The 10,218-nt window shown below is 48.7% G+C and overlaps 2 protein-coding genes across 2 annotated transcripts; one reads left to right on the top strand and one right to left on the bottom strand.

The window, feature by feature from the left end:
* Positions 1-175: 175 nt before the first annotated feature.
* Positions 176-9,227, top strand: HMBS (hydroxymethylbilane synthase). The gene is made up of 14 exons (XM_084301454.1): positions 176-255; positions 363-416; positions 1,722-1,794; positions 2,479-2,528; positions 2,628-2,683; positions 3,579-3,656; positions 3,968-4,045; positions 5,132-5,207; positions 5,437-5,550; positions 6,014-6,052; positions 6,813-6,932; positions 7,135-7,188; positions 7,724-7,810; positions 8,075-9,227. The coding sequence occupies exons 1-14, from the start codon at positions 232-234 to the stop codon at positions 8,246-8,248; spliced, it is 1,077 nt and encodes a 358-aa protein (XP_084157580.1). The 5' UTR covers positions 176-231; the 3' UTR covers positions 8,249-9,227.
* Positions 9,228-9,298: 71 nt separating this feature from the next.
* Positions 9,299-9,859, bottom strand: H2AX (H2A.X variant histone). Its single transcript, XM_084301426.1, has one exon. The coding sequence runs from the start codon at positions 9,813-9,815 to the stop codon at positions 9,384-9,386; it is 432 nt and encodes a 143-aa protein (XP_084157552.1). The 5' UTR covers positions 9,816-9,859; the 3' UTR covers positions 9,299-9,383.
* Positions 9,860-10,218: the final 359 nt, after the last annotated feature.

Below are 10,218 nucleotides of genomic sequence, written 5' to 3'. Positions count from 1 at the left end.
GGGGCTGTAACGGGGCTGCCCCGTACCGCTGGGCCTTAACGGGGCCGGGCTGTAACGGAGCTGCCCGGTCCCATGGGGCCGTAACGGGGCCGCCCGCGCCCACGTGGCCGTAACGGAGCCGCGGGGAGCCCCGGGGGGAGGGGGCGGGGCGAGCGTCCCGGATGTGACGTAGCGGGGCGGGGCCGCGCCATGGAGCGGAGCGGGGAGCGCTGAGGGGAGGGAGGCGGCGCCATGGCGGAGCCGGGCCCGGCCGCCGTGAGTCGGGGTCTGGGGGGGCTTGAGGGGGGGACACCGGGGATGTGAGGGGAGGAGGAGGGCACCGGGAGGGCTCCGGCCGGCCGCTGACCCCCTTGTTACCGCAGGGCGAGAACGGAGTGGGCGGCAGAGCGGTCCGTGTGGGCACCCGGCGGAGCCAGGTAGGCGGCGGGGGGCGCCGGTAACGCCCCGGGGGTAACACGGAGGGGGTCGGGGGGGCTTCTCCCGGGGCCTTCTCCCGGTATTGCCCCCCCGGGGGTCCTGCTCGGCGTTTTTCGGCCCTCAGGGTTCCCGGTGCAGCCCGGTGCAGCAGGGAGGAGCCGGCCCGTCAAGGGCGATAAGCGGCCCCGCGCCCCTGTGCCCCGTCCCGCCGTAATCTCGCTCGTCCCGGTGGGTTTTTTCTAAGAAGAAAGGGGGGGGGCAGAGGGGCAGCGGCTTTTTGAACTGTTTTTTCTAACCCGAGGCTTTGCAAGCAGCAGCTTCCCTTCGCACTCATTTTATATGTAGGGAAAGTGCCGTCCGGAGAACAAAGTTAGCTGCCCCAGGCTACTCGGTTCATTACAGGGAGAAAAGCTAAAACGCTACTCAGCTGTGGCTGCTCGACTACTGCTGCACGTGTAGCATGAACCAATAACATCACGGTGTTCTTACTGCTTCTGCCATCATCATAAAAGAGAATATTCTTCCTTTATCTTACTGCTCGAAGCTCATTTGTTTGCTGTTTCTGCAGACCTTTTGTTTGTGTCTGTAGAATTGCTAAATAAAGTTCTGCTCTTAAAAGTAGCTCACGTTTACCAGCAACTCTAAGTCTTCCACAGGTAAAGTGAAATCCAACTGGTTCCTACCAAAACTTGCAGTATTGGTAACGTTCACTCTCTTAGAAATAGCAGGGGGTATCCAGTACGTGTATGACTTCTTCTTTCATCACTGAGTGGCAGGAGGATGGTTTGGCTTGCCTTTACACTTGCTTGCCAGTAAGCAGGCATCTTTCAGCAGTGGGATTTGAGATGTGGAATAAAGTGCCTTAAAGTTAGGTACGTAAATTCTGTTTAAGTGCAAAGGCAATGATGGGAACAGCTAATGACCTTAATGCACCTGGAAGCAGAGTGAGTGAATCCCAACACACAGCCTTCCGCTTCAGTCGATTTTCCTAACTCAGTAAATTCTTTCTGTTCTGACTTGTCACTGTTTGGATCGCAACAGTGTTGGATCTGGGGAGAGGCTGTTTTGCTGCTTAGATACAAACAATTATTTGGTGAAATGCTCTGGTCACGATGTAGGTTTGTGTGCCTCAGAGGGTTTGTATGTATGAGCTGTTGTACTTGGGGCTACTTTTTTTAATATTTACAGCTTAGAGAACTTAGTGGTAATTAATGCATAACCATCAAAGAATGGCAAAGTTCTCTATAGCTACTATGTAGCTGGTGTGCTTTTTGCATAGGGCTTTGCTTTCTGCTTTGTTGCAGCTGGCCCGGATTCAGACCGACAGTGTAGTTGAGATGCTCCGTGAGTTACACCCAGACCTCCACTTTGAGATTGGTAGGTGGTGTGGGTTTTTTTTTGTTTCTGCTCTTGTGTAGATTGCAGTAGGAGCCAGCCAGCTATCTTTGTGTGCAAGATGTGCGTACAGAATACTGTCAAGAGGAGGAGAATTTGCCCCGTTATCTAAGAGTGCAGTCTGAATTCATTTAGGCTGTGTGGCTGAGCAACTGCTGCTGGTATTTTCCATGGGAGGAGGATTTCACAAGCTCCTGGTGTTTGTGGCCCTGCATCTGTCAATCTGCCATGCAGGTGACATTGTGTTGCTTCATTTGAGAACCTGGTATCAATGTGGCTGCACTCTGGACTGTGTTCAGGACACTTCCCTGTCTGGGGCTTGTGGTATTTAACAGCATAGGAATAACTGGAAGCACACTTGCACTGGAGAGAGCTGCTGAGTATCTGCTCACTGACACTCTGGAGAAAGATCTGGGCAATGTCCTTTCAGTTGGTCGTTCCCAAAACCTGCGCTCTTTCTTTCTCTGTGTTTTTAAGGACAGTGAAGAATGTGTCATTCTCACTTAACATGGTTGAGTGGGACGTATTCTAATAGGAGTGAGCTGCTCTCGTATTGAGTCTGTGCACACAGTGCACATAAGTGTGTATTGCTTGTGTAGATGCTTTCAGTCTAGGCCTATGTGCTCTGACCATACCTCACACTTTATCTGTGCTCTTTCTGAGCAGTTGCCATGTCAACAACTGGAGATAAGATCCTGGATACAGCACTTTCCAAGGTAAAGGGCATCTTCTTTTTGTGCTCATGAAGTAATTGTGTTTGGTGGTATATTTGCAGATTTTTCTTTTGTGGTTCATATTCCTCCATTTACATGTAGATTGGGGAGAAGAGCCTTTTCACCAAAGAACTAGAAAACGCACTCGAAAGAAATGAGTAAGAGCCTGATTATTTTATTTTATTTTATTTTACTGGGGGGGGAGGAATTGGGGTTGCTGTTGTTTTGTTCTTCCTTGTCTAGCATTCATGCTCTTCAGACATTTTTTGCTTTGCTGCCATGTGATCTAGTTTTCTTCTGTTCCGCTACATGTGGTTACATGAGAAATTCTTTGCTAAGTCATTGTCTCTACTCATTGTCTCTTTTCTTTGTTTTAACTTTCTACCCTGGACTTAGGCCTTGCATTTTGGAGTGGCATTGTGATGCTTAGTCTGCCCTGGTTACGGTTTATTTTTTTTTCTGCTGTGATTTGCATTACATGTTTGTCAGAGTGGATGTAATGCCTGCTTGGGAATACTTTATTTTAAAAAATATTTTGCTTGGTTGTATTAGTATTTTGTTTTAGTGTATTTCACATTAACATGGCATAACATTCAGTGTTATTGTGTGACCATATTTCTTAAAATGTTTGCATGCTAAATATTTAGGAGAAATGGGCGTGAGCAAGTTGTGCTGCTTTCTGGAGTAACTTCTACAGGAGAACTCAGTTCAGATTCATGCTGGAGCAGAAATTGCAGCTTTTGCTTTTTGTAATATCACGGGGAGGGTTGCTGTGGTGCTTACGGCTTAGTTAAAGTAGGTTTAAAAATAAAGATCACAACACTTAATTTTCCAGGTTAGAAAAGATGGACAGAGAAAGGTGAAATTACTTTATTGTTTCATCCCAAAAATACTATAGTAGTTCTGGCTGTACAATCCTGAAAATCCTCTCTCCTCCAAATTAATTCCCAGGGTGAATTTATACTTTTCTGTACGTTGCCTGTAGGTCTCTGGTGGGTACCGTGTGACCCAACCATCTGTTCAGTGCTGTGATTACTGTCCTGTAATTTTTAGAGTTGACCTGGTAGTTCACTCCTTGAAGGACCTGCCAACTTCTCTTCCTCCTGGCTTTACCATTGGTGCTGTCTGCAAGTAAGTATGGGCTTATTCTTGATTCTCTGAGGGCCGTGCGTTTTGCAGCGTGAGTAATGGCAGGAAAGCAAAGGCAGCTTAGGTAGTCTTGGTTCAGTTTGTTTGCCCTTTGATTATTCTCTGAAACGGTGGAACAACTGGAGGTGTCCTAGTGTTCTGTAGCCATCAGGTGTACTGGAACTCCTTATTTTTACAATGGTGAAAAAGTCTTTTGGAGCTAGAGCCAGCTCCTTTGGGGGCCAATATCAGAATGTTGACCTTAACAACCTTCCCTTTAAATGATGTCACTCTGCTCTTGCATTATTTTGCAGAAGGGAATCTCCACTTGATGCTGTCGTCTTTCACCCCAAGAACTGTGGGAAAACACTTGGTCTCCTTCCGGAAAAGAGGTGAGTGGGGAGAAGGGGAAGACAGTAAGATGTGAAAATGGAAGGGAGAAACTTGTTGATATTTCCAAGTGACAAATCAATGAGCTCCTTACTTCATCCTGTAGCGGTTTTACACTGCCTTCAAGTAACTTTCACGTATGCTACACTGAATCCGCTTGCTGAAAAAAGCAATGCTGTCTTGGGAGTGTTGTAGACTGAGTCAGTTTGGCTATCTCCTGCCACCTTTTGAGATGCAGCACTTCTTCAAGTGAGACCCTTTCTTATCTCAACCTCCAGAGCGAACACCAGGTCCTTTATATTCTGCTTATTGCAGGGGAATGAATGCGTGCTGTGCAGCCAGGGTGTCTAGTGCAGCATTTTAACTTGCATGGTCCTGAACCTTTCTCATTTCCACCCAGCCAATTCTGATTTTTGTTACCTTTTTTTGGCATCAGTTTTCTGTGGTTCTGCTGGGAGCATAAGTAGTTTCTGCCTTTGGAGTTACCTGACTAATTTTCTATGCGTTTTTATCGAGATTATAGAGTCCACAAACGTGGACTCACATTTCCATGCATCTGGGTGGTGTGAAAATCTTACTTGCCTTAGGTTCCAGATTACCAAGAAGAGTGAATAGAGCACATCTCTAGAAAAGAAATGCTTACTGTATAGTGTTCTGTGTTGTCAAGTTAGACAACCTATTTTCAAAGTGTTTTTTTTGTTTGTTTGTTTTAGTGTATTGCCAGTGGGAAAAAATTAATGGGGGTTGTGTTAAACATTTAAATCTCCACACATTTAAACCTTCTGTTTTAAATGGAAGTTTCATCAGTCCTCAACAGTCTCTTGTGGCTACCCTCCAGAAGCATTCACTCTAAATCCACTACTGGGAGTGGCTTGCCTGCAACTAGCTTCAGCTAGTTCTTATGTTAAACCTCAACGAGTGTTTTTTACATGTTCTAAGAAGGTATAAATCATTGGAACGTTCTTGGATCTTCATTTCCATCCTAAGAGGAAGGAAAAAAATGTTTGTTTGCTTAAAACTTCTGACATCTCCAGATGGAGGGAAGTGCAGGAGTATTCTGGATTTCATTGATTTAATTTTCTCAACAGCGTGATTGGAACCAGTTCACTTCGTCGAGCAGCCCAGCTCAAAAAGAAGTTTCCTCATCTAGAATTCAGAGATATCGTATCCTTTCATGACAAAATGTGGGTTGTGGATAAAGCTCCATGAAGGGTAATAAAAGTTGATGCAAAATCTAGCATCAAGGCTGATTTATACTACCTGACTTCTTTCAGGATGGTATCCCGACTGATTCTAATCTGAAGACTGTTGGATTCTGTAAACACAGACAAGTTAATGTGACGTGGTTGTAGGACTGCTTGCATGCTGTTTCTATACTTAACCGCTTTTGCAGAGAGGGAATTTAAATACCCGCTTAAAGAAGCTTGATGAGAAGGACGAGTTCAGTGCCATAATCCTGGCTGCTGCTGGGCTGAAGAGAATGGGCTGGGAGAATCGCATTGGTCAGGTGAGTGGCAAAGCAGAGAATACCGTTCTCTTCTGAGTCTGTCTGCTTGCTTTTTAGACCTTTGTGTTTGTCTCATTGAAGACGTACATTTAGTTTGCTGAATCCATGGTCACATTCCCTTGAGATCTGATGTGGTTCAGGGAGCATTTGATTTGTTTGGTTATCTTCATACGTAAATTTGTACCATGCGGCTTTCCACAGTGCAGTAACAGTTTGTAATATCTCCCAGCATTTCACAGACTAAGTGACTAAGACTTTTCAGGTTAACTAAGGAAGTGTTACTGCCCAGGTGAAGGAAGGTGCTTCTCACCTTAGGGATGGAAACACTGAGGGGCGGGAAGGGGGAGGTGATTTCCATGGTTGGGCGCGAAATCAATGGTAGAGGTGAGCACAGAATTCAACTCCTGTTTCCTATGTTCTGAAAAGTGCAATGTGGTTTAACTCTGGTTTTACTGTCTTCCAGCTCCTGAGCCCTGAGGATTGCCTCTATGCTGTTGGACAGGTATGTTACAGCTTCTCTACCGTAAGCCTGACTGTGTATGGAGAATGAGCAGCAGTAGGACATGTCAAGTGGTTGACTGTGACAGTCAAATACTAGGTTTGTGTTTGTTGCCAAAGAACAATTACATTGATCTCGTTGCCTGTTAGGCTGCTTATGCACAGCCTGTGGGAAGAACATCAGTCAGCTTTATGAGCTTGTGTGGCGGGGGGCTGATTTCCATCAGCTATAGAAAGTGGTAAATGGTAGAGGTAACGTGTGGTGTGACTACATTGGGGCAACTCTGCAAGTATCAGGCAGGCCATGAATGTGGCAGGGTGAGTGTTGTGCGGTGCTGGGCTAATTGTGCAAAGCCACTGCTGTATTTGCACTGTTACACTCCCTTACACACTGTGTCCTAACTCTGTGTGGAGCTGAAACAGCTGCCCTGGGGCACACTGTTAGTGCGCTTGTTTCAAGGCAGTCAAACTGCTCCAGCCCATGCTGGGCATGTAGCTGAGTTTACAAAGTGTTGCACAGCTGGTATCAAACTTGAGAAACCTGAGCTGGCTGTGCATTAGTGATTGCAGGCATCGTTATGTGCTGCAATTATTCCCCATTCTGGGTCAATTCCCAGTGCGTGAACAGGAGTCAGAGAATCCTAGAATATCCTGAGTTGGAAGGGACCCACGAGGATCATTCTGATTTGTGACAACTGCTGAGTGCACACAGAGATGCCGAAGTTGAGGATTTACTTTTTTTTGTTGTTATTATCTCCTTATAGGGGGCATTAGCAGTGGAAGTTCGCGCCAAAGACCAAGAAATACTGAATATGGTATCTGCCCTGCACGATGGAGAAACCGTACTATGCTGCATTGCTGAGAGGGCCTTTATGAAACGTTTGGTACGTGTGGCATCCTTGCTCTTCTGCTTGCAGCAATCAGTACAGCTCTGCTGCAGTTAAACTGATGCCACGCTTTCTTAAAACTGCTAGTAGAGCCTATTTGTGATTTAGGAAGTGGGGTTTTGTGCAGCGTGTACTTTTCAGGTGCTTCTGGTTTGAGCGTGTCGGGGAGAAAACTCCACTGTCAACTTTTTTGTTCTAGGAGGGTGGCTGTAGTGTCCCTGTTGCAGTTAGCAGCGTGCTGAAAGATGGCCAGGTGAGGAATATTTTGTATTTATCTGGGATTATTTCTGGGGAACTGTACCAGTGTGTGCACATTCCTGAAGGCAACTCCAGCAGACAGCTTTATGGTACAGTAGGGCAGATGGGGTTCTGACTCAAGCCTTCCAGGTTAATCTCTAAAACAGGAGAAGGAGAATGGGTCTGGTTACTGAGATCAAGTCTTTTAGAAAATCTCCTTATTATGATAGTTTATTTCCCCCCCCACCTATTCTAAAGGCAGTGTTGCCCTGTGGTCTGGATGTGTTGAACTCCAGAAAATGTGTGCATAAAAGCATCCAGACCACAGGGCTGTAAAAACAGCAGACTATGATTAAGTAGGTGGGAAGTTAGAAAAGAATTCAGCTTGTTCCTTGGTAGTTGCATCTTCTTTAAAAGGGATTGTCTTAAAGCTCTGTCATGCTGCTATTCTAGCTGATCCTACTGGACTACAAAAGTGTTCCCCTCCAGGCTTGTCTGTGCATTTTGCATGTTTTTTAATGTGGCACTAATACCTTCTGTGTCTTTCAAAGTTGTATTTGACAGGTGCAGTCTACAGTTTGGATGGATCTGATAGCCTGAAAGAGACTATGCAGACCAGCGTTAGTTATCCGCAACAGGTACATAAAGCACACTGGGTTCATAAGCCAAACCTGAAGTTGAATGACAAAACCAGACCTCTTGAAATCAATTACTTTTGGTCTGGTTCGTCAGCATTATCAGCTTCAGTCCCTACCCCCTCCCTGACTGCTGAGAGTTCTTGGAAACTCTACAGCAATGCTGTTCTCAACTTCTTCGACCAGGGCTTCTATCTCGTTTTCTACATGTTCAATTCATTGTCCACACCTTCCTACTGCTTTATGTCGATACATTTATGTTTGCAGAATGAAGATGGACCAAATGATGATGTGCAGCACGTTGGCATCACAGCCAGGAATGTTGCTGGTCAGGCGCAGGAAGCTGCGGAGAACCTTGGTGTTGAACTGGCTAGTTTACTTCTGAGCAAGGGAGCTAAGCACATCCTGAGTGTGGCAAGGCAGCTTAATGATGCCTGCTAAACCTGTGGTGAGGTCAGCAAGATTGCTCCAAGTCTTGCTTCAGCCTTTGCAGCTGTTGTTATCAGCCTTTAGAGGGATTTTTTTAAACATTCACACCGGTCTTGCCTGATGTTTGGGCGCAGAAAAATATGCAATAATAAACTAATTCCAGAGTAGTGATGCTGATCAGGGTTTTTATATCTGAAGCTTACTGGAAGATTTTTGTTGCTAGGGGGGAAAAAATGGTGTTTGCCTGTTGCGTTTAGGAATGGGGCACTGTGCTCTCACAGTCTGACTAAAGTACTTTCAGTAATCACTGATTTTGTGTAATTGTGTACTATTTGGGCCTGTTCTCCCATCAGAAATGCTGAACGAGAATGGTGTTAGGCTCTCATTACAGCATCTGTGTTAATTTTCCATGAGGAATGCTGTGTTCAAAATAATCCCATTGAGTTATATCATAAGCTATCAGATAATTTCTCACTCGCCCCTAACGAATTATTAAGTAACTGGTTAGCGATCTCATCTTGTGTAGATGTAGCCTGAGATAGCCGTTCATCCACTCTAGCCTTTGAGCTAAAGTTGAACAGTTGTGCCTTTCTCTGCAACTGGCAGCTCCTTGCTGTTACTGTGGTTCACAGCTGGCATGTCCTGATGTGCTATTCTCTCCATCCTGGCAGCAGAGCTCAAGCATTACAGTGCCTTGTGTGAGAAACACCCAACCAGTCTGTTACAGGGTTCCTGCTCTGGAAACAAAGCATGGTTTATTCTCGGTGTACTGTCCACTGAATGCAACAGCAGATAAATACAGCCAAAGTCAGCACCCAAGAGTAAGTGTCTTTATGGAGCACCTCCTGTTTTGTGACTCGAGGAGCTTTTCGGGAGCCTTTCTTGCCCTTCCTCCGGCTGCCTGCCCGCACGTGGCGCCTGCCAGCGCTTCCTGGAGCCCCCCGGACCCGTTCCTCGCAGCTCCGCAGCGCCGGCCCGCGGCCGGGAGGGCTGCAGGCTCCTCCACTCGCCCCCCTGCCCCCTTCCCAACCCCGGCGGCACAGCACCGCAGCTCCCCCCCACCCCTTGGGATCGCAGCTCTCCCGGTGAGCAATGGGGTGGCCCTGAAAAGGGCCTTTGTGTGGTGCAGGGGGGGGGGCCGGCCGGCTTAATACTCCTGCGACTGCTGCCCGCCGCCCTTCTTGCCGGCCTTGGCGGGGCCGGCGCTGCCTCCGCCCGTCTTCTTGGGCAGCAGCACGGCCTGGATGTTGGGCAGGACGCCGCCCTGCGCGATGGTGACGCCTCCCAGCAGCTTGTTGAGCTCCTCGTCGTTGCGCACCGCCAGCTGCAGGTGCCGGGGGATGATTCGCGTCTTCTTGTTGTCTCGGGCCGCGTTGCCCGCCAGCTCCAGGATCTCGGCCGTCAGGTACTCCAGCACGGCCGCCAGGTATACCGGGGCGCCGGCCCCGACCCGCTCCGCGTAGTGCCCGCGCCGCAGCAGCCGGTGGACGCGCCCGACGGGGAACTGCAGCCCGGCCCGGGACGAACGGGACTTGGCCTTAGCTCGGGCCTTACCGCCGCTCTTGCCACGGCCAGACATGGCGCCTCGCTGCCGTGCGCGCTCCGCGACCGCTCCCTCGCAGCTCTGCGGCGGAATGGAAGGGGGCGGCCCCCCCCTCGCCCGCATTTATCCCCGCAGGGCGCAGCTCATTGGTCGCCCCGCTGCGGAGCGCCCGCCGGATTGGCTCGCCCGCCGCGCCCGTGTCTCTGCCCGCCTCCGCCTCCGAGCTATTGGGTGAGGCGGCGGGCCAATCGGCAACCGAGGCGCCAAATTCAAACCGAGCGGTGACCGTTGGCGGCGTCGCTGAGGCGCTGGCCACCCCCTTGTGGCGCTGCGATTCTGTGGCGAGCCGCGGTGCCGGGTAAGGCCGTGCAAACGGGGCTGGGGGCGAGGAAAACCGAACTGCGGCCTGCAGGGCACCGACTCGGGGCTTCTACTGACG

The sequence above is a fragment of the Netta rufina genome (genome assembly GCF_964035555.1).
Source record: "Netta rufina genome assembly, chromosome: 25".
NCBI classification, from domain to species: Eukaryota; Metazoa; Chordata; class Aves; order Anseriformes; family Anatidae; genus Netta; species Netta rufina.
This window is presented reverse-complemented; position numbering and strand designations above follow the sequence as displayed.